At 47.8% G+C, this 22,218-nt stretch overlaps 1 protein-coding gene across 1 annotated transcript in view; it reads left to right on the forward strand.

Moving 5' to 3' along the window:
- The first annotated feature begins 303 nt into the window (after positions 1-303).
- Positions 304-22,218, forward strand: part of LOC147725231 (extracellular calcium-sensing receptor-like) — a 117,044-nt gene continuing 95,129 nt past the window's right edge. The window contains exon 1 of the mRNA XM_086918218.1: positions 304-416. Coding sequence (XP_086774344.1) covers positions 304-416 — 113 coding nt within the window. The remainder of the gene's footprint in view (positions 417-22,218) is intronic.

The following is a 22,218-nucleotide window of genomic DNA, read 5'->3' on the forward strand; positions in this document are numbered from 1 at the left end:
CGATAAACCAGCCTACTACAAGGAGGGAGACCTCCTGGTGGGAGGAGTCATGCAGATAAACACACTCAATATTTTTGTGGGGGATTCCCTCTCAGGATTTTACTATCCACCCTGGTACTGTGCAGAGTAAGTACCTACATCACTAATCATGCTTTCACAAGCACGGACCTGTGAAGAGTTTATATATATGTATGCGTGATTGTTGGGTTTTTGTGTGGGTCACATGATCCTTTAACAAATAACAACTTACATAAAATTAAACACATGGAATAGATGGGGGGAGGGGGATGTTGCTGTCACTAAATGACTTTCTCCAATGAAGTAGAGTTAAGTTTTGTTGATGTATTGATGGATCTTGCTGTTGCTATCTTTGTGTCTGGATCCGAAGGGTTCCATGCAGTGGTTGTCGATCACAGGTGAGAGGAAGGAACACTAACGTTCTCCTGCAGGAGGCAGGCACTAAGGTTCTCCTGCAGGAGGCAGGATGTTTCTTGGATCTTGCATGAGTTCATGGTAGTTGGTCAGATAGGGAGAGAACCATTACAGGATTGAGCCAGAGACATTCTCAAATAATAGTATAATTTGTTATTTTTCAGTTGTTCATAGCATCCTTCTGCAGTATATAAGCGGTTACAGCAGGTGCTAGTTTTACTCAATTAAAATATAATCAGTTTGCTGCCCATAGAAGAATAGAAGCCTGAGTTAACCTCGAAAGAACTAAAATGTGTATGTTGTTGATCACCACATGAGTTAGCAGTGAGTTTTGAGCTCACAAAACCACTAGGCAATCATCTCACTGAGCTATCCCCAAACACCGATGCCATTCACTTGCTAGTTTGATCCACTCTCATGGCTTCCACCTGCATACATTTTGAGTACTGTAAAAATGAAAGTCACTGGTGTAAAGTCTACCTGCCAACCTGCTTGCAGTCATTTCATCTCTTCTGGTAAGCTCTCTATTATTTTTGTTGAAAGAGACACAAGTCACAGGTTACCTGATTAGTGCTTATCATGGTAGTGGTATTGCTCATTATAGAATCCCAACTTCTCCTATGGTTAGGGTTCCACTATCCCCCTGCCAGGGTTGTAACTCTATTGACTGTTGCTTCTGGATCTGAACATCACTGGACGAGTAAAGACATTGGCCCAGGTGGCCTGACCAAAATACCACATGTGTCATACAAAAGACTGAGCAGATGCTCCACAACCAGTGATATGTGATAGAGATAATCACACTCCCCCCATAGTAAACAAGGAGCAAGTCAAGGTTCCCCTCTAATGCTTGCCATGTAGAAGTGGCTATGAGGAAGGAGAAATCAACCCTGTGAGTATCAGGTCTTACCGAAGGTTGAAGGGGAACTTTGGCTTCAATTGGACATTGGGAGGAGCCAGCTCTCTCCAGAACTGGATACAAGTGAGGCACTCATGATTATCCAATTCAAACCTTTCAACGGAGAGAAGCTCTGTACATCCCGGAAGAGGGAGTACCAGACTAAGGGCAGAATTCAGGGATGAGGACTAGTTTCATAGGATTAGAGAGAAATATTGTGCTTTTGGTCCTACCTAATGAGCAGAGTTTGATTACCTTGCATGCTTAGAACCTGCCTTACTGTGCCAGAGATTAATGACTGAAGGACCCAGCTAATGAAGTACTGAGCTCTGCAATGTCCAATCGAACACAAGGACGGCGCTCTTTGGCCTAATCCATCAAAAGCGGAACGATAAACCAGCCTTCTCGATCACGTGCTGGAGGTGTGAGGCTAGCAGTGATATGCACCTGGTAAGGTGGTCCACCATGACTGGCAGCGTTGAAGATGTTGTCTTTCCTCAAAGTCCATCACTGTCATTGAGGCGAGCATACATCTGCTCAAGCAGTTCTCCTGAAAGCACCAATCTGAATACTCACCAAAGCTCTGGGCAGTGGATACCACCCATCACTGAAGGACTGTAGACCACCAACTATGATTCCCTCCCTCTATAAATGTTTCTTATAGGAACAGAGTGATCTTCTTCTAGAATGCAGTAACTGTTAGATAAATATGCACCAGCGAATTGAGTAAAATCAGGTTAGGAGTTCGGCTGAATTTAAAATTTTCCAAAAATATCTGTGCAAGAGTAAACAATGACCTTCATGGATGAATCATCTCCTTTTGAAAGTGATGGGTAGTATAGCCCTAGTACACAGTTTCAAGGCCCTAGTTCCATTTTTATGTGTAATATTGGTGTATAAAGACACTTTCAAATGATGATGAATAATATTATCTATTGGTGGACTGACGATGATATCCGTGCTTGTATACTCTCCCAAAGATTCATAAGAGCTTTCCATTTCCACTGGGTAGGACAATCATAGCGAGTATTGAAGGCCCCACAGAAAAGAGATTTAATAGATGCGTCTTTAAGACCAATTGAAATGACCCTACCCTCATATATTTAAAACACAAAGCAAAATCTTAACATGTTCTGTGATCTTGTTTGGGAATCTGGAATGGTACTTTATGCACCAATATTACTCATGAGAATGGAATGGAGGCTTTGAACATGTTCTCAGCGCAAGGCCCATAGCGTTTTTGGAACATATGGATGTGTTGATTTCAATGAGTCATTTCATACTAGAAAATATGTCTTCCTTTTTAATTGGAGATAAATGTAGACAGGGGCGTTGCACAACTTTGGGCATCAGGTTCCCACCATCCTATGCTAACCTCTGTATGGGGTGGTTTGAGGCAGAATGGATATGGGAAACAGAAGCTGCCAAGTGGAACAGACACATTCATTATTGGGGAAGATTCTTTGAGTTAAATTAAGTTGAAATATTTTTTTAAGTTGACTCTGAATATGTAATTTACTTTAGAGTATAGTTATTATCATATTTTATTTTTGGATGTGAAGTTGTCTGTGTATACATTAATTATGTTTTACAGTCAATTGCACAGGATAAAAGGTTTTCTGTAATAACTTACTGCATACCAGCCACACCACGTCACAATCAATCAATCAAAACATTTGTAGAGCGTGCTACTCACCCGTGTGGGTTTCAAGGCGCTGAGGGGGTGGAGTAGTGGGGGTAAGAAGCTACTGGTCGAACAGCCAGGTCTTGAGTAGTCTCCTGAAGATCAGCAGGTGGGGTGTGTAGGGTGTTCCATGTCTGGGCGGCGAGGTGGGAGAAAGATTAGCTGCTGGTGGTCGTTCGGTGGATGCGTGTGATGGTGGTGACGGTGATTTCAGCGGAGTGAAGCTGTCGGTTCGGAGTGTAGAAGGATAGTCATTCGTTGAGGTATTCTGGTCCGGCGTTGTGGAGTGCCTTGTGAGCATGGGTGAGGAGCTTGAAGGTGATCCTCTTGTTGACCGGGAGCTAATTCAGATCTCTCAGGTGGGAGGTGATCTGGCTGTGGCCAGGGAGTCCAAGGCTGAGGCACGCTGTGGAGTTTTGTATGCATTGGGGTCTCTTCTGGAGTGTAGTCATTGTTCCTGCAAAGAGGGCCTTGCCGTAGTCCAACCTGCTGCTGATGAGTTCTTGGGTGACCGTTCTTCTTGTTTCGTGGGGATCCATCTGTAGATCTTGTGGAGCATGCGAAGGGTGTTGAAGCAGGAGGAGGAAACAACGTTGACTGGCTTGGTCATAGAGAGCATTGAGTCCAGAATGAACTCCAGGTTGCGTGGGTGGTAGGAGCATGTCAGGGGAGCTCCCAGTATGGTTGGCCACCAGGAGTTATCCCATGCGGAGCGGGTGGATCTGAGGATGAGGACTTCTGTCTTGTCTGTGTTCAGTTTCAGCCAGTAAGCCTTCATCCAGTCTGCACTGGTCTTCATTCCCTCGTGTAGATTGGATTTGACAGTGGTTGGGACCTTGGTGAGGGAGACACAGAACAAGCCATTGAACTAATGTCATTATTACTTTTCGGAAGGGCACGACATGCTAATCGGACATGCTAATCGGAGGCTAGTTATCCTAGGATGGTATCACAGAGTATGTGGATATTGGATATGACTAGAGGCTTTTTTAAATGCAGCTATTACAGTATATGAGATTGAATGATGCACAAAACAAAATATTTTATTGTTTTTGATGTACTCTGTCCACACATTTGGATACTGATTTTTCAGGTGGCCCTGTTGGCCCTGGTACCAAAATGCCCACCTGGCTTACCATGATGAACTTTGTTGGGAAAATGTCCATTCTGCCATGTACTTCTCTTGTGGCCTGAATGTAAGGAATTTCAACATTGGAAAGGAGAGACTTCCTATCATGCCAAAGCCTAAAGAACAGGTGACCGTGGAGGGTTTTGAGGTTATGAAAAGTTGGAAGCAAATGGTTTTGTTTGAACAGCAGGCTAGATTTATCAAGGATCTGTATTTCCCTTGCGCCACACAAGGGCGACTCAACCCCTAAGTGGGATTTATCAAGCCATACAAGGCCATTGCACATGGCGCTGCATGGATACATTTGGAGTAATGTAAGATCGAGCAAATGGCTGCCCTGGGCAACTTTGTGCCAGGGAGGCGGCCCATGGGTGGAGCATGGGTGGAGCATGGGTGATCCATGGGTGGAGCATGGGTGGAGCATGGGAGGTCCATGGGTGGAGCATGGGCGGTCCATGGGTGGAGCATGGGTGAAGCATGGGCGGTCCATGGGTGGAGCATGGGTGGAGCATGGGTGGTCCATGGGTGGAGCATGGATGGAACATGGGCGGTCCATGGGTGGAGCATGGGTGGAGTATGGGTGGAGCATGGGAGGTCCATGGGTGGAGCATGGGTGGAGCATGGGCGGTCCAGGGGTGGAGCATGGGTGGAGCATGGGCGGTCCATGGGTGGAGCATGGGCGGTCCATGGGCGGTTCATGGGTGGAGCATGGGCGGTCCATAGGTGGTCCATGGGCGGTCCATGGGTGGAGCATGGGTGGAGCATAGGCAGTCCATGGGTGGAGCATGGGTGGAGCATGGGTGGGCCATGGGTGGAGCATGGATGGAACATGGGCGGTCCATGGGCGGAGCATGGGTGGAGCATGGGCGGTCCATGGGCGGTCCATTGGCGGTCCATGGGCGATCCATGGGCGGTCCATGGGTGGAGCATGGGTGGTCAATGGGTGGAGCATGGGTGGAGCATGGGCGGTCCATGGGTGGAGCATGGGTGGTCCATAGGTGGTCCATGGGCGGTCCATGGGTGGAGCATGGGTGGAGCATGGGTGGTCCATGGGTGGAGCATGGGTGGAGCATGGGTGGTCCATGGGTGGAGCATGGATGGAACATGGGCGGTCCATGGGTGGAGCATGGGAGGTCCATGGGTGGAGCATGGGCGGTCCAGGGGTGGAGCATGGGTGGAGCATGGGCGGTCCATGGGTGGAGCATGGGCAGTCCATGGGCAGTCCATGGGTGGAGCATGGGCGGTCCATAGGTGGTCCATGGGTGGAGCATGGGTGGAGCATAGGCAGTCCATGGGTGAAGCATGGGTGGAGCATGGGTGGTCCATGGGTGGAGAATGGATGGAACATGGGCGGTCCATGGGCGGAGCATGGGTGGAGCATGGGTGGTCCATGGGCGGTCCATTGGCGGTCCATGGGCGATCCATGGGTGGTCCATGGGTGGAGCATGGACGGTCCATGGGCGGTCCATGGGTGGAGCATGGGTGGAGCATGGGCGGTCCATGGGTGGAGCATGGACGGTCCATGGGCGGTCCATGGGTGGAGCATGGGTGGAGCATGGGCGGTCCATGGGTGGAGCATGGACGGTCCATGGGTGGTCCATGGGCGGAGCATGGATGGAACATGGGCGGTCCATGGGCGGAGCATGGGTGGAGCATGGGCGGTCCATTGGCGGTCCATGGGCGATCCATGGGCGGTCCATGGGTGGAGCATGGGCGGTCCATGGGCGGTCCATGGGTGGTCCATGGGTAGAGCATGGGCGGTCCATGGGTGGAGCATGGGCAGTCCATGGGCGGTCCATGGGTGGAGCATGGGCGGTCCATGGGCGGTCCATGGGTGGAGCATGGGTGGAGCATGGGCGTTCCATGGGTGGAGCATGGGCTATCCATGGGCGGTCCATGGGTGGAGCATGGGTGGTCCATGAGCGGTCCATGGGTGGAGCATCGGTGTTCCCCGTCATCGAGTCCTAGGTTTTTGGTGTATTCCCGGATTTACCATTAGTGGTAAACCTGGATATGCGTTAATATGCGATGTCTCCCCTGGTAAAGAGTAAGAAGGAGAAATATACGTCTTTCTCCTGATTTTTACCACATTCTACAACACATTTAAAAAGAGGAACATGCCTCTCAGGATTGTTTTCGTGTAGGAAGTGTCCCTTCCGCATGAAAACAGTCCTGCCTGCAATGCAGGCACCCTTGCACCATGATGCAAGGGTGCCTGCATTGGTGCTATGCAGCCAAAAGTGTGTGAGCGCTAGGAACGGACAGGAAGGAGCCTTTTGATGTTAAACGTGAATCAGTCCTGCTTCCTGCATTGCGCTCTGTGAAAAGAATGATGAATGTGGGCCAACATGTCTCACATTCCTAAGTTCCAAGTATTTTGGGAACCATATTTTTCTCTTATTTTTTGTGGTGGTTCTAAGATGGGTTCCAATCCCTATCCAGACCATCAATCAATCAATCAATCAATCAATCAGAGTACTTGTAGAGTGCACTACTTACCTGTGAGGGTCCCTAGGCGCTGAGGGGAGGGGGGAAGCTGCCACTGCTCGAAGAGCCAGGTTGTGAGGAATCTTCTGAAGGCGAGTAGGTATTGGGTCTGTCGTATGTGGGTAGGGAGGGTTTTCCAGGTCTTGGCGGCAAGTCAGGAGAAGGATCTGCCGCCGGAGTTCATTCGTTGGATGCGGGGGACAGTGGTGAGTGCGAGGCCGGCGGAGCTGAGCAGGCGGGTGTGGGTGTAGAAGCTGAGTCTGCTGTTCAGGTAGGCCGGTCCGGCATTGTGGAGTGCTTTGTCTGCGTGGGTGAGGAGCTTGAAGGTAATCCTCATGTCAACGGGGAGCCAGTGTAGGTCTCTCAGGTGGGGGGTGATGTGAATGTGGCGGGGGACATTGACAATCAGTTGGGCGGTAGCGTTTTGAATGCGTTGTAGTCGTCATAGGTTTTTGGCTGGGATTCCTGGGTAGAGTGCATTGCCGTAGTCCAGTCTGCTGCTGACGAGGGCCTGTGGAACTGTTTTTCTTGTTTCGGTCGGGATCCACTTGTAGATCCTGCGGAGCATGCATAGGGTGTTGTAGCAGGAGAGGAGACAGCGTGGACCTGCTTAGACATGGAGAGGGAGGAGTTGAGGATGACTCCTAGGTTGTGTGCATGGTCGGTGGGTGTTGGTGCTGTTCCCAGTGTGGTCGGCCACCAGGAGTCATCCCAGGCTGAGGGGGTGGGTCCGAGGATGAGGACCTCCGTCTTGTCCGAATTCAGCTTCAGACGGCTGCTTCTAATCCAGTCGGCGACGGCCTTCACTCCCTCGTGAAGGTTGGTTTTGACAGTGTGTTGGTCCTTGGTGATGGAGAGGATGAGCTGGGTGTCATCGGCGTAGGAGATGATGTTGAGGTCATGATGGCAGGCCACTTGGGTGAGGGGGGCTATTTAGATGTTGAACAGAGTCAGGCTGAGCCCTGGGGGACGCCACAGATGATGTTGGTGGCTTCGGATTGGAAGGGTGGGAGGCGGACGCTCTGAGTTCTGCCGGAGAGAAAGGACGTGGTCCAGTCAAGGGCCTTCTCTTGGATTACGGCTTCTAGGAGGCATGTCTTTAGAGTGCGATGTCAGACCATGTCGAAGGCGGCCAACAGGTCCAGGAGGATGAGGGCTGATGTTTCGCCATTGTCTAGTTGGCGACTGATTTCGTCAGTGGTGGCAACGAGGGCTGTCTCGGTGCTGTGGTGTTGTCTGAATCTGGATTAGGATGGGTCCAGGATGTTGTTGTCTTCCAAGTGGCGGGCCAGTTGCTGTTGACCTTTGCAAGGAACGGGAGCAGGGAGATGGGCCGGAAGTTCTTGAGGTTCTTGGGGTCTACCTAGGGCTTCTTAAGGAGGGCGTTGATTTCGACCTGCTTCCAGCTTTCCGGGAATGTTGCTGTTCCGACGGAGATGTTAATGACCTTCTATAGTTGGGGTGCGATGCCTGCGCCTGCTTTGTTGAATACGTGGTGTGGGCATGGGTCTGACGGACATCCTGAGTGGATGGAGTTCATGACCTTGCGTGTCTTGTCGTCATTGACGTTGGACCAGGAGGTCAGGCTGATGGCGCTGGTGGTGTTCACAGGGGAGGTGGAGTCTGGTGTAGTCGGGGCGGTCGTGGTGTTGAAGCTGTCGTGGATGTCAGCGATCTTGCGATGGAAGAAGATGGCTAGTAAATCACACAGTTCTTGCAAGAGCGGGATGTCGTTGGTGTTGGCGCTGGGATTGGAGAGTTCCTTTACGATGCTGAAGAGCTCTTTGTTGTTGTGTTAGTTGTTATCCAGGTGGTCTTTGAAGGAGTATCTCTTGGCTAGTCTGATGATGTGGTGATGTCTGCGGGTGGCGTCCTTGTGGGCTGCGTGGTTGTCCAGTGTGCGTTCGTGGAGCCATATTTTCTCCAGTTTCCAGCATGCGCGTTTGAAGGTCTGGAGTTTGTCGGTGAACCAGGTGGCTCTCTTGCTGGCGTGGCTGTTGGAGGGTTTCTTGAGCATGGCGAGGGTGTTGGTGCAGTCGTCGATCCACTGTCTGAGGTTGCGGGCTGCGGACAATCAGAAGGGTGTCTTGAATAAGGGGAGGGAATGTTATTTCTTTTCCTTGCCGGAGATCACAAACTGATGTTCCTAGTGCGAGAGCAGACATGACAAAATTCTTCTCTGCAGCAAGCTCAACATCCTGCTCTGCTCCTCCTTCCATTATATTGAGCGCTGCAGGCTGTGACTCCTGTTTCTAACTTTAGATAGAACAATTCTATTTCAGAGTCACTGTTTTTCAAGACCGCAGTCACTGCAGATCAGAGAGAGATGGGCTTAGGTTTTGCTGCTGGTGCCTTTGACCTGAGCATCAACCTTCTGGGGTTCATCCTCAACTCCACCCTCTCCATGACCAGGCAAGTCAACGCCGTCTCCGCGTCCTGCTTCAACACCCTCCGGATGCTCCGCAGGATTTTCAAATGGATCCCTCCCGACACGAGAAAAATCGTCATGCAGGCCCTCATCACCAGCAGACTCGACTACGGGAACGCTCTCTACTCAGGAAGAACATTCAAGCTCCTGAGATGACTACAACGAATCCATAACGCCTCGGCACGACTGATCCTCGACGTCCCCCAATGCAGCCAAATCCCACCCCACCTGAGAAGCCAACACTGTCTACCGGTCAACAAGAGAATCACCTTCAAACTCCTCACCCACGCACACAAAGCACTACACAACACCGGACCAACATACCTCAACAACCGAGCTTCCACACCACCACCCGCAACCTCCGCTCTACCACCCTTGCCCTCGCCACAGTTCATCATATCCGGAAAACCACCGGCGGCGGCAGATCCTTCTCCTACCTCGCCGGCAAGACCTGGAACGCTCTCCCTACGAGCCTACGACAGACCCAGGACCTGCTTGCCTTCAGAAGACTTTTCAAGACCTGGCTCTTCAATCAGTAGCAGCCCCCCCCACCCCAGCGCCTTGGACTCTCAGGGGTATGTAGCGCGTTTTACAAATTGATTGATTGATTGATTCTTCCAGCCTCATCCTGCCCAGGGAGGAGTGCAGAAGGTACTTCAGGATTGCAGAAGATTAGGGCGGCTGTGGAAAGAGCCTATTTTTTCTCATCTGTGTCCACTTTATTGGCAGGAACCTCCTTCTTTGGGGCAGTTTTCTTTTATGGATTTGCTGCATTCAGCTACTGTCAGCTACTCCCAGACTTTACTTTGTCTCAGTATTGTGCATGAGAGGATGGCCAGTGCACCTACTGGCAATAGATATGAGTCAGGAAGTCAGTGAGTCGTGGGCATTCTTACCAATGTAACATTAGCTATCATCATAATCAATGCTTAGCAGTAGAGAACTAACAATTTGTCTTTGCTGCTCATTACAACGGAAAGGCTAACTTTGTGTTTAGCCGGGGCCCAAGGGAAGTAGAGAGTCCATGGGAAAGAGGGAGGCAGGCAAAACCCCCTTTTAGGCCCATGGGAAGTAGGGACTCTATGGAAGAGTGGGAGGCAGGCAAAAACCCATCCGGGCCCATGAGCGATGGTGAGGCGAGAAAAATCTAGTAAGTAAAAAAACAAATATAGCTTATACCCCTTGAAGGCGTATGGGGACCCTAAAGGAAGTGGAGGTAGTCACAAATAGAAAAAACAATGCAGCAATGGTACTAACGCATCACACAGGTTATAATTTCAAATCATTTTGTAGTGCTTGACACCTGGGGCTCAGCTTGAAAGAACATTTTAAGAAACCAATCTAGGAACAATATCAAAACTGAAGGAAGTGCTCAAATCTTTGTTTAGTCCTAAATCACACTATCAAAAGTCATTACATTTCAAAATCAACGGTTAGTTTTTTAGGTATAAGAATAATTTTCTTCTTTAATTTAATTTTCCACTTTTCATAATCAATGGGCCAGCCCATCCAACGTGCTTCATCATTTAAAAGAATGTCATCAGGGCTGCAAAGAAATACATAAAGAATTCACATACTAATATTCCAAAAACAATTAATAACTCTTGGCAATAGCAAAAAAATTATTACTAAAATCCCCAGTGGTCCATGTTTATATCCATATTAACATCTCTAAAAATAGTTATGTACTGCTGTCTCCTAACAACCCAAATTGTTGAATCAGTGTAATAAAAAAATACTGCAGGATAGTGAGGTTACAAATAGGTGTAGCCTTGGCAAGCACTGAATTGACTTGGCTATTTATCTTTTTTGCAAATATACCCAATATGCTAAAAGTGGCAAAATGATAAAAATCAAAGCATGTCCCAGCAACAAAAGCCACACCAGCTCTTGCTGGAAGTGAACTTCTTATTAGGAAGCTGTGAAGAGGTGATTGGGTAAATTGGTGACCCTCACAGAAGAAGAGATCTGGTCGATGATGCAATCTGAGGCATTGACACAAGCTGTAAGTTGTAGTGTGAGGAACCAGAGTATGCTTGATGCTTAAATAAACCAATGGAGGAGGAGCACTGACTGAAAGGCCCTTTATACCCTTTGCCCCTGTGAAGCGGGCTGGGATGCTCCATCCACACAGAGCACGGCCTTCATCTGTAAACAGCAAGGGTTGGGCATTACAAACCCCTACTGTCAATCTTGCGTTTTGTGTTTTGAAATAATTGTGGCTAACTCCCACTGCTGTGCTTGACAGAGCACCACTTACGAGCATTGTGATGTGCTACTACAAATAAGGGTCCCAATTCACAGAATGAATTTAAGACTAAATCCTAAACTTACTACTATTTTTGTATTCACAGAATGCACTCACTACTTTTGGCATTCACGTAATGCACTTACTACTTTTGGGATTCACAGAATGAACTTACGACTACTAACTTTACGTCCGCCGCCTGGCCGTAATTTTTGCCGCCGGGCCGGAATTTACGGCACTTTGGCGGAATTTACGATTCCGGCCCGCATTTTACGAAATAGTGCCATAATTTACGATACCAGGCCGAAAAATCCGATTAGGGGCTGAAAGATACGATTTTTAGCAGTTGGTCATGTTAGCCAAGGGTAAACACCTGTTCAAGTGCCTACCGTCCCCCACCATGGATCAGGTGATACACTGCAGCCAATCCCAGCCAACAGCTCCATTTTGCCATGGTGAATATTGCCAGTGCCTCCCATCCCCCACCATGCTCCAGCTAAAGCCAATTAGCAATAATTGACCAGCACTAGGAAACACATAAAAGCAGCACACATTGAAGGAACACGTTTGTCCACAGAGAGTATGTGTCTACAACGCTCACAGTGTCATAGAAAATGGAAATGAGGTGAAAAAGGAACTTTACAGCAGAGGAGACCACCATGCATGTGGAGTTCATAGTCAGGCACCACAAGCGCCTCTATGGACTCCCACCCTACTGCACCAGTGGGGCACAGAAGGCAGAGCTATGGCAGCAGATAGCCACTGCTGTCTCAGCCATGGAGGAGGAGAGGCGCACAGTACAGGACATAAACAAAAAGTGGCAGGACAAAAGGCAGAGGGTGAAGGAGAAATACTCCAGGATGGAATTAAGCAGGATGCTCCCTGCTGCATGCCATGGACCCCGCATCCAGCTAACCACACTGGAGAAGGATATCCTCCCAACAATACACCCCCATTTGGTCCATGGGCTGCCTGTCAGAGGCGTCCGCTACGTGGCACTAGGTAAGTGGAACGCAAAGAAAAAGTGCATGAAAAGATTGTATGTGTTACACTGTCATTGGTATTAAGGAACTTGTCCAAAGTGTATATAAAAAAATATAAAAATATAGTCAGTCAGAGACTCATGTGTCACCCTCTGTATGTAGCACCACTAGTCCCAGAATATTTGCATTAGAAATGGTAAATCCCTCCCCCCTTTTGAAAACATGGACACAGTACTGCAGCCGTACATACACAACCCTGCAAATTCAATAACTGTTCATATTGACTGAAAATGTGCAATGCTATATGGAAATGCTAAATAAATTAAAAAATATAAAGTAGCAATTGACAATTATTGGCAGGGAAGTGCCAGTACCAATGTGACATGCAATTCAACCCTTGTGCAAACACGGATGCGTTGTGTTCAGACGGTGACGCAGGGATAGACAGATTTGTGTTGAATCTGATGGTGTGTAGGGGGGCTTTGCTGGAGTCGTGTTGCAAGAGCGATGCAACTCCAATAATGTTCATGCACTGCCCATACCTAACATGCTGCGCCACTCCTTACGTCTGCTTCAAGCAGGCGTGGTGCTGCGTCGCAGCAGCCTCTGAAAAGTGACTATGTAAAACCTTGTAGATTTCACCAAATCACTTGTACGCAGCTTATCCCAAAGGAATGCCCACCCTGGCTACATCAAAGCAGACGTATGTTCAAAGTTGCGCAGGGCCTCACAATGTGACGCTTCCCTATAGAAGCGTCATGTTGCGAATAATTCTAAATGTGTCATCTGTTGTACACCACCGTTGTGTCACAGAAATGATGCAACAGCAGTGTAAATCTTATTCAAGGGGCTTGTAAACCCTCCACAAATCCTCCAAGAAGTACATCACCCTGTGCCAGCCTAAATCACAAAGCAGAAGGTGAGAGTATCATCAGATGTAAATATGTCATACACATGTTCTGCTGTCCATTTTCCACTCTGCCACGCCATTACATCCCCGACACACCACTGCTCCTGCATGCCCCGTCTGCGGCAGTACTTCACAACACTGCTAGCACGCAGAAGATATGGGCAAATCCCCGAAAAATTCCACAAGCACATTTCCCATTTGTTTACTTTTCTCTATTCTCACCCATTGACACATCCAGCCAGAGCACAGACAACTGCAGTAGCAGAGGTCACCGCATCTATTGAGAGGAATCTGCAACATACAGAGGAAGGCGTGACAACCACACTAACTGGAAAGTCACACTGGCCAGCAGATGGTCAAAATGCATACATTGTCAGGAGACAACATAGCGACAAATAGTGCCCAGCTATGTAAGTCAACCAGAGATGCAAAATTTGCTCCATTACAATTGGAGTTGTCAATGGACATTCACCTTTACCATATGACATTTGTGAACAGCCAAAGACAAAATATAAAGGGCCCGATGTAGGTAATCCCAGATTACCGATTCCTAAATACCGGATCATACCGATTCGGTATTTAAGAACAGGCAAATGGGATGTAGGTAATTTTACCAAAAAAATTACCGAATCGGTAAGTTTCGGTATTTACCGATTCGGTAACTGCATTTCATTCCTATGGGCCTGGAAGCCCATAGGAATGAATGTCAATTACCGAATCGGTAAATACCGATTCGGTAATTGGGGGAAACATTGAAGGGTGGCAGGGTGTCACTTTGACACCCTGTTGCACCCCTCAATTGTGTATGGGTGCACATGTTGCAGAAGAGTGACCTCCAATCACCGCCCAATTTAGCAGTGTGTTTGGAGGAGGTGAGGAGTTGGATGATGAGCTCATGTTTGAAGCTCAACGATGATAAGACAGAGCTCACGCTTTTGGGCCCGGCGGCCCCCTCCACCTTGGAGCTGCTATGGCCCGTGAGCATGGGGATGGCCCCTGCCCTGAGAGATAACATCAAAAGTCTGGGGGTATGGCTAGGTAAGTCACTGAGTTTCAATATACAGGCCACCAAGGTGGCGGCAACCTGCGTTGGCCTCCTTAGGGTGATTAAAAAAATCCTTCCCCTTCTTCCATTTGAGGCCAAGCAGATTATCATACAGGGCCTCGTTCAATCCCGTCTGGATTTTAACAACGCCCTTTATCTTGGAGCACCGGACTACACCTTAAAAAAACTCCAGCTCGCCCAAAATTGTGCTGCTCGTGCGCTACTTGGAGTCCCACGAAGAACTTCAGTAAAAGCTGGGCTAAGAACGTTGCACTGGCTGCCTGTCCAGGACAGAGTAAAGTTTAAATCTCTGTGCATCGCTCATCAGGATTCTGGAAAATGGGACCAGAAATCAACTGTTCTTTGATTTCCCCTTATCTGCCCAACAAGGTGCTTCGTTCCTCGTCTGCATCTCTGGCTAGGACACCTAGAATCTTTAAAGCCAGAGCAGGAGGACGATCCTTCTCCTATAATGTATCACGACTATGGAACACCCTCCCTCTGCACACGAGAAGCAATTCCAACCTAACCAGTTTTCGGAAGCAACTTAAAAATGTTATGTTCCAGTAACCAGAATCTCTGTTTGTTCACCTGAGGGCAATTCTGTTTTTGTCACAGCCCCTGGACGCCTGAGGGCAACTGTAGCGCTTTATAAATTTTATTTTCATTTTATTTCATTTCATATATGCCTAGGGCATGTATGTCTGCAACATGGCACTGTTGGAGAAGCAAAACAAATGCTTATTCAAGGGTTTTCATTATTTACCACCAACTTCTAGTTGGTGGTAAATAATGAATCCTTTACTGAGGAATGCACTGACTTGAGTGCTTTCTACATCCTGGATTCGGTATTTTACCGAATTGGTTTGTTAAGAATTCGGTATTTACCGAATCCTTAAATTACCGATTCGGTAAAATACTGAATCTTTAAAAAAATGCCACCTACATCTGGAAAGCCCAATACCGGTCAGTAACGGACGAAATTCGTGAAATTGAGTGTTTGACATATGAGATTTAGATGTCTGCTGCACAAGACACCATCCGTTGTCTTGTAAGTAGTACCATGATGTTGGAATTGGAGTATGGGAACAGAGAACACTCAAAGGATGAACATTAGTAATCTGTGTCCTCTCATTCAAAAATGAGCTGTGTGACCTCATGGGTAGAGAGGCACAAATGGGCAACATCATGTCCCTGACAACTGCACACCTCATACATGAACTCCTTTCTGACATGTTAACAGACAACATTACGCCCATGATAAAAGTTAATCTCAATGGTAAAGGTGAAATCAGTGTGATGCAGATGAGTCAGGGTCATTAATCCCCTTCCTTGAAATATCAGTAACCTTCTCATACAAGTTTGTCAGTTGATGTGTCATCTTATTGATGTCAGTGCTGCATGGATGCAACAGCTGTCAAATGCCGCTTGTAAGCAGGTGCCCACAAGTAAAGTCAATGAGGTAAACATGCTGCTCATCGTCCTTGATTATCCACAAATGGTTAATGAGAATGACATGTTGGCTCATAGCTACAATCTGTTGTACTAAAATATGCACATGTATTTCTCATCACAGGTGCTGACAAGATGAGACCACCGAAGCGGACAACATCCCGGGGGATGCATGACATCCTTGCTGCAGCTGTGAAACCGTCACACACCTGTCCTTCAGGTAAATCGGGCATGAGGTGTGTCACTAGCTTAGATTACTAAGCCATGACAGAGATCGAGATCCCCTTCTGCATGTAATCAACAGTTGTCGTTTACAAAGTGAAATACAAACTAGGAGTGTCACATATGCCTGTCTGTCAAATGGTGATGCAGAGCATTGAGAATGTACTTTCTACCCTGTACAGCTATGTATACAACAACTATAAGTAGACAGGTACAGCAGGATACACCAGGGGGGATGCAGCAGGATACACCAGGGGGGAACGCGAAGGGACAGAGAGTTGTGGCTGGAGCTGGTGAGTTAGCTAGTATTATGTACATCTCTGTGTAACACCTCAGTGCCATGGTGTGAACGGTCATTTGTGGTGGTACCCTAACCAGATCACATGATCCTCATCTGCTGATGCAAAGTACAGTTAATACAACCCTGTTGTGGCAGCACATGTAATACCTGGGCAATCACTAATACGGTTGCAACCTCTGTGTTTCAGATGATGCTGAGGAAGAGGCTGACAGACCGACAACCAGTGCTGGCAGACGGGGAATCAGAGGTGAGAATCCCCTGATCCTCCAGGCAGTAATGTCGGCAGCAACTCATGCCCAAGAGCAGGCTCAAGATCAAGAGGACGTTGACTTTGAGGAGGATGATGAGCACATATCCATTGACTCCGGGGATGACGATACTGACGTCACGGCATCACATCCTCTGCCAAGCAACACTTGCTTGCCTCCTCTCAAACAAACAATACCATGTCCTCGGCATAAATCAAACCAGCCAGGGGGTCACACTCATCCAACCACAGACATCACTCCCTCACAGCCCTCACGTCCGGGACCGAGATGGAGGTTCCCCTACCCGCTCTTCCCTACGCAGTGTATCCCTGCCACCCTCTCCATCATCTGTGGGAAGTACCAATCCTGTTGTGGTGCAGGTATCCCCTGGGCACCCTTCTCCTGCCTATAGTCTTCCACCTGCCACACCCCCTGTTGTTCGACCTGCTCATCTCATCCCTGGCAGACACCTGCAGAGGGGGCCTGCACGTGGCGACGGTGGCCAGTGGGAGCAGGACTTCTATCAACAACAGGCAGATGTGAGGCAGGACATTCGTGCCATAGGGGCGACCCTGTCAGTCATGTCAGGGTCCCTGCAGGACATGGTCCAATTCCCTCAGTGGGTGGACAGGGTGTGCCAAGCTTTGGATAGGATGGATAGCACTTGGCAGGAAATGTCTGGGAATATGACTGACTTGATATCCATCCAAAGGGAAGAGAGTGCAAGACGTCATGCCATGGCCATGAAGATGATAGAGGGCATGGTGAGAGTGATCCAAAGTCTCCCTTCATGGCCAACCCAGGGAGGGGAACAATCATATTGGCCTGCAGTACAGCACATCCAGAGACCTGTAACACCAACTGCACAGCACCACGGCCAAGGTACACAAACACACCAGCACCCTGAACACGTACCCCCACCACCTGCACAAACACCACCAACCTCTGGACAGTCACTCCCACCACCCCAACACCTGCACAAACACCACCAACTTCTGGACAGTCACTCTCACCACCCCCACCACCTGCACAAACACCACCAACTTCTCGACAGTCACTCCCACCACCCCACTACCTGCACAAACACCACCAACTTCTGGACAGTTACTCCCACCACCCCCACCACCTGCACAAACACCACCAACCTCTGGACAGTCACTCCCACCACCCCCACCACCTGCACAAACACCATCAACCTCTAGACCGTCACTCCCACCACCCATTTTTCAAAAATAATAGAGGCCCATGTCACCCGTTGTCTTTCAAACTTCATTGAGACATACGGCCACCTCGAGCCTAATCAGGCCGGTTTTCGGCCCGGGTCACTCTACCGAGGCCATCATCTTAGCTGTTCTTGACACATTGAGAAGGAACGCCAAGGCAGGGATCCCTCAAGCCCTTGTACTGCTGGATCTGTCGGCCGTGTTCGACACGGTGTACCACAACATCTTGCTCCACCGTGTCGAACAGGCAGGCATCCAGGGCTCTGCCCTCCAATGGACGGAGTCCTTCCTGTCTGGAAGAACACAAGCCGTCCGCCTTGGCCCATACACTGCAGACAAAACCACCACGTCTTGCGGAGTCCCTCAAGGCTCTTCCCTTTCGCCACTACTGTTTAACCTCTACCTCCGGCCCTTGATCCACTCTCTTCAGCAATGGAACATTACAGTGTACAATTATGCGGACAACTTGCAAATTGTCTTTCCACTCAATTCCCCGAATGCCGTCAGCAACTTTCACACCGACATGATTCACATCCAACAGTGGATGAACCATAATCAACTTAAATTAAATCCTGGTAAAACAGAGCTTCTTCTCCCTGGATTTAGCCCTACCCATTGGGGCCCGCAATTTTGGCCTGCAGAGCTAGGTTCTCCCCCAATCCCGGCCAAATCTGTAAAACGTTTGGGTGTGATCATTGATGGCGAGCTATCTCTCAAAGCCCAAGTGAGTGCTGTGACTTCCTCTTGTATGCACCAACTCCGAAAAATTCGCAAAGTCAGCGACTTACTGCCCCACACCTCACTGGTTCAGGTCATCCTTTCACTGGTAATATCCAGATTTGATTTTTCTAATTCCCTGTACCATAGACTTCCTCAATCTCTGCTTCGCTGCCTCCAGGTAGAACAGAACCAGGCGGCCCGCCTCATTTACAAAACTCCCAAGTGGCAATCGGCTAAGCCTATGCTTCACAGACTCCACCGGTTGCCAATGGAACAGAGGGCGGCTTTCAAACTGGGCTGTCTTACGTTCAAAGCCCTTCACTGCACCAGTCCTGTTTTTCTGAATACACTCATCACCCCACACCGACTTACGCGCAACTTTCGATCTGCCCATCTTCATCTGCTAACCGCCCCTAAAATCAAAACCAAGAAATTCGGTGGTCATCGTTTTGCCCACCTAGCCCCCGCCTACTGGAACTTTCTTCCTCTCACCATCAAGTCCAGCCCAACTCTGCTTCAATTCAGGAAACTGCTCAAAACTCACCTTTTTCCATCTCTAGGCTAATTCCTCCTCCTCTGGCCTTACACTCATTTACTTACTCTGTCATGCAACGCCAGGAAACCTCTGGTGTCAGCGCGCTTTAAAAGTGTCATTTAACATAACATAACACCAGCCCCACCACCTACATAAACACCACCAAACTCTGGACAGTCACTCCCACCATCCCTACCACCTGCACAAACACCACCAACCTCTTGAAAGTCACTCCCACCACCCCCACCACCTGCACAAACACCACCAACCTCTGGACAGTCACTCCCCCCACCACCTGCACAAACACCACCAATCTCTGGACAGTCACTCCCACCACCCCCACCACCTGCACAAACACCACCAACATCTGGACAGTCACTCCCCCCACCACCTGCACAAACACCACCAATCTCTGGACAGTCACTCCCACCACCTGCACAAACACCACCAACATCTGGACAGTCACTTCCACCACCAGCACAACCAGCCCTTGTCCAGGTACAGACACCAAATGTGCAAACACCATCTGCACCTGCACCTCTTGATCACCATGTACAACACCCACATACACGAAGGCGACAAGCTCAACCTCACCCCTCACCGCGTTCAACACCCCCACTATTGCGGAAACGCAAACACGATCGCCAGTGACATTCACGTGGGCAATTTGTCTTGGGGTCCTTAGGTGCATCGTGAAAATAAAGATCAACAAAAGTAATATCCGGTTGTGAATCATGTCCTGTCTAATGATGTAGGCATGTGTGTGTGTATGTGTGTGTGTGAGACAGTTACAAGCGTAACACATCATAGCAACACGTTTCATGTGCATAGCATATGACTCACTAAATATGTGTCCATCTTTGGAAACAGACATTCATAATGAAGTCAAACAAGTTAAACAAAGTAGAATTACTCAAAGATATTTATGTAGGAACAAAAACTGACAGTCCGTTTGGAAGGGAGAAAGAAAAACAAATGATGATCTTAATGCAGAAGGAGAAGGGAACTTGGATTGGGATGGGGCAAAACAAATATAATATGTCAGGGAGCGTCGGGGAAACCAGTCTATTTACAAGGGGGAAAAAGAAATCTTCGTGCAGAACAATGTTTCAGTCCAAAAGTCACGTGTCTTTCTGGTCATCCTCCAGGACCACAATGTCCTGATCCTCAGGGTCCGAAGCACGCACACTGCTGTCTAGTGCAGGAACAGGCACCACATGGGGACGTGACACACGAGGAGTACAGGGGGAGACCGTGTGGGGTAACGGACAGGGGGACACATTGACAGTGGTATGGGAAGGGAGTGGGCTTTCCCTACTGTTGCACTCTTTGGAGTGGGAATAGTAATTTTTACCCCTACGCTATCCAACACTTTCCCTACTGTTGCACTCTCTGGAGTTGGAATAGTAATTGTTACCCCTACGCTATCCAACACTTTCCCTACTGTTGCACTCTCTGGAGTGGGAATAGTATTTGTTACCCCTACGCTATCCAACACTTTCCCGACTGTTGCACTCACTGGAGTGGGAATAGTAATTTTTACCCCTACGCTATCCAACGTTTTCCCTACTGTTGCACTCTCTGGAGTGGGAATAGTAATTTTTACCCCGAAGCTATCCAACGCTTTCCCTACTGTTGCACCCTCGGAAGTTGGAATAGTAATTTTTACTGATACGCTATTTAACGCTTTCCCTACTGTTGCACCCTCTGGAGTTGGAATAGTAATTTTTACCCCTACGCTATCCAACATTTTCCCTACTGTTGCACTCACTGGAATGGGAATAGTAATTTTTACCCCTGCGCTATTAAACGCTTTCCCTACTGATACACTATGTGGAGTAAGTACATATATTAATTTATATGTAGAGTTTTTAATTTATTTTAAATGTATATGTAAAAGTCATTATTTTTTAAATATGTTTTAATGTTTATATCTGTAATTTGTTAAATTATATGTATTTTTAAATTATTTTTACATTATTATTAATACATTTAAAAAAACATTATTTTTTATTACAATATGTTTGTACTTCGATATTTTTGATGTCGATATTTTTGCTTCGACATTTTTGTATGTCTATATTCTCTCTGTTGATATTATGTCATAGATCCTGCCAAATGCAGATTTTGTGTGCAATCGGTAGAATGTTTGGGCCACAATATATCCAAAGATGGAATCAAACCACAAATTGATTTGGTGTTGCGGACAGGGAGGCACCTCCATCCATAAACAAAGAGGAGCTGAAATCCTATATGGGTTTTAGTCGAGTACATGACTACATTTGTTAAGAATTTTGCTGACCATACTGCACCAATGAGATATCTTTTAAAAAGAGAAACACATTTGTATTGGAATGATACATGGGTGGCCACCCAAACCCAAGGGGATGCTGGATGATATTTTCTGTTTTTGGGAAGAGAGACATGAATCATCAAAAATGGCATGCTTATGCGGGGTGACAAACTAATACCTCCCAGGACTTAAGGGAAAGAATTGTGGATTTGGCTCAGGAGGGTCATTTGGGTCACATTATCACCAAGGCAATAGCCAGAGCTACGTGTTGGTTCCCTGGAATGGAGAGTATGGTGGGATCAAGTGTAAGTGACTGTGTTACATGCTCTTTAAGTGGAAAGAGACAATGTGCACAACTAGTGCCCCTTTCTACTGTAACGGTTCCAACCAATCCATGGTAGTAGAAGGTCATGAGGGGTTTTGGTAGATTACTATTCTCACTGGATTCTTTTTAAAGAGGTCAGTCATATTATGAACCATGAGCTGATTGATTTCCTGTCAGACACCTTAATGACAAAGGGGATGCCCAGCTCCCTCATAAAAGACAAAAGGGTTCAATTAACATCAGAGAAAATGAAGGCATATTTGAAGGATTATTCCTTATTCACTTAAAAAACTGCATTGTACTGTCCTAAGGCAAACAGCCTTGAGGAAAGGGTGAATCCCAAGCCAATAGGGTGCATTCAAACAGTGCATGTGTCTGGTGTACCTGTGGAAGTTGTGGTTAAACAACTGTTGTGGTCATACCATACTGCGCCTAGTTCAGTTACTGGGATTTCCCTTTTATGTTGCTCAAAGGTAGGCTTCTGGGCACTTAGAGCCAGATGTAGGTAAAAGCAGTTTAGCGAGTCCTTAATAGTGATTTTTAGGGAATCGCTTTTAAGGACTTGCAAAATACTATGTAGGTAGGAATCGCAACAATTTTTGCGATTCCTACACATTCCTTATTTGCAAATTGCAAATCGCAAGTAAGGAAGGCT

This window comes from Lissotriton vulgaris, chromosome 4_1 (genome assembly GCF_964263255.1).
Source record: "Lissotriton vulgaris chromosome 4_1, aLisVul1.2, whole genome shotgun sequence".
In the NCBI taxonomy this organism is placed as follows: Eukaryota; Metazoa; Chordata; class Amphibia; order Caudata; family Salamandridae; genus Lissotriton; species Lissotriton vulgaris.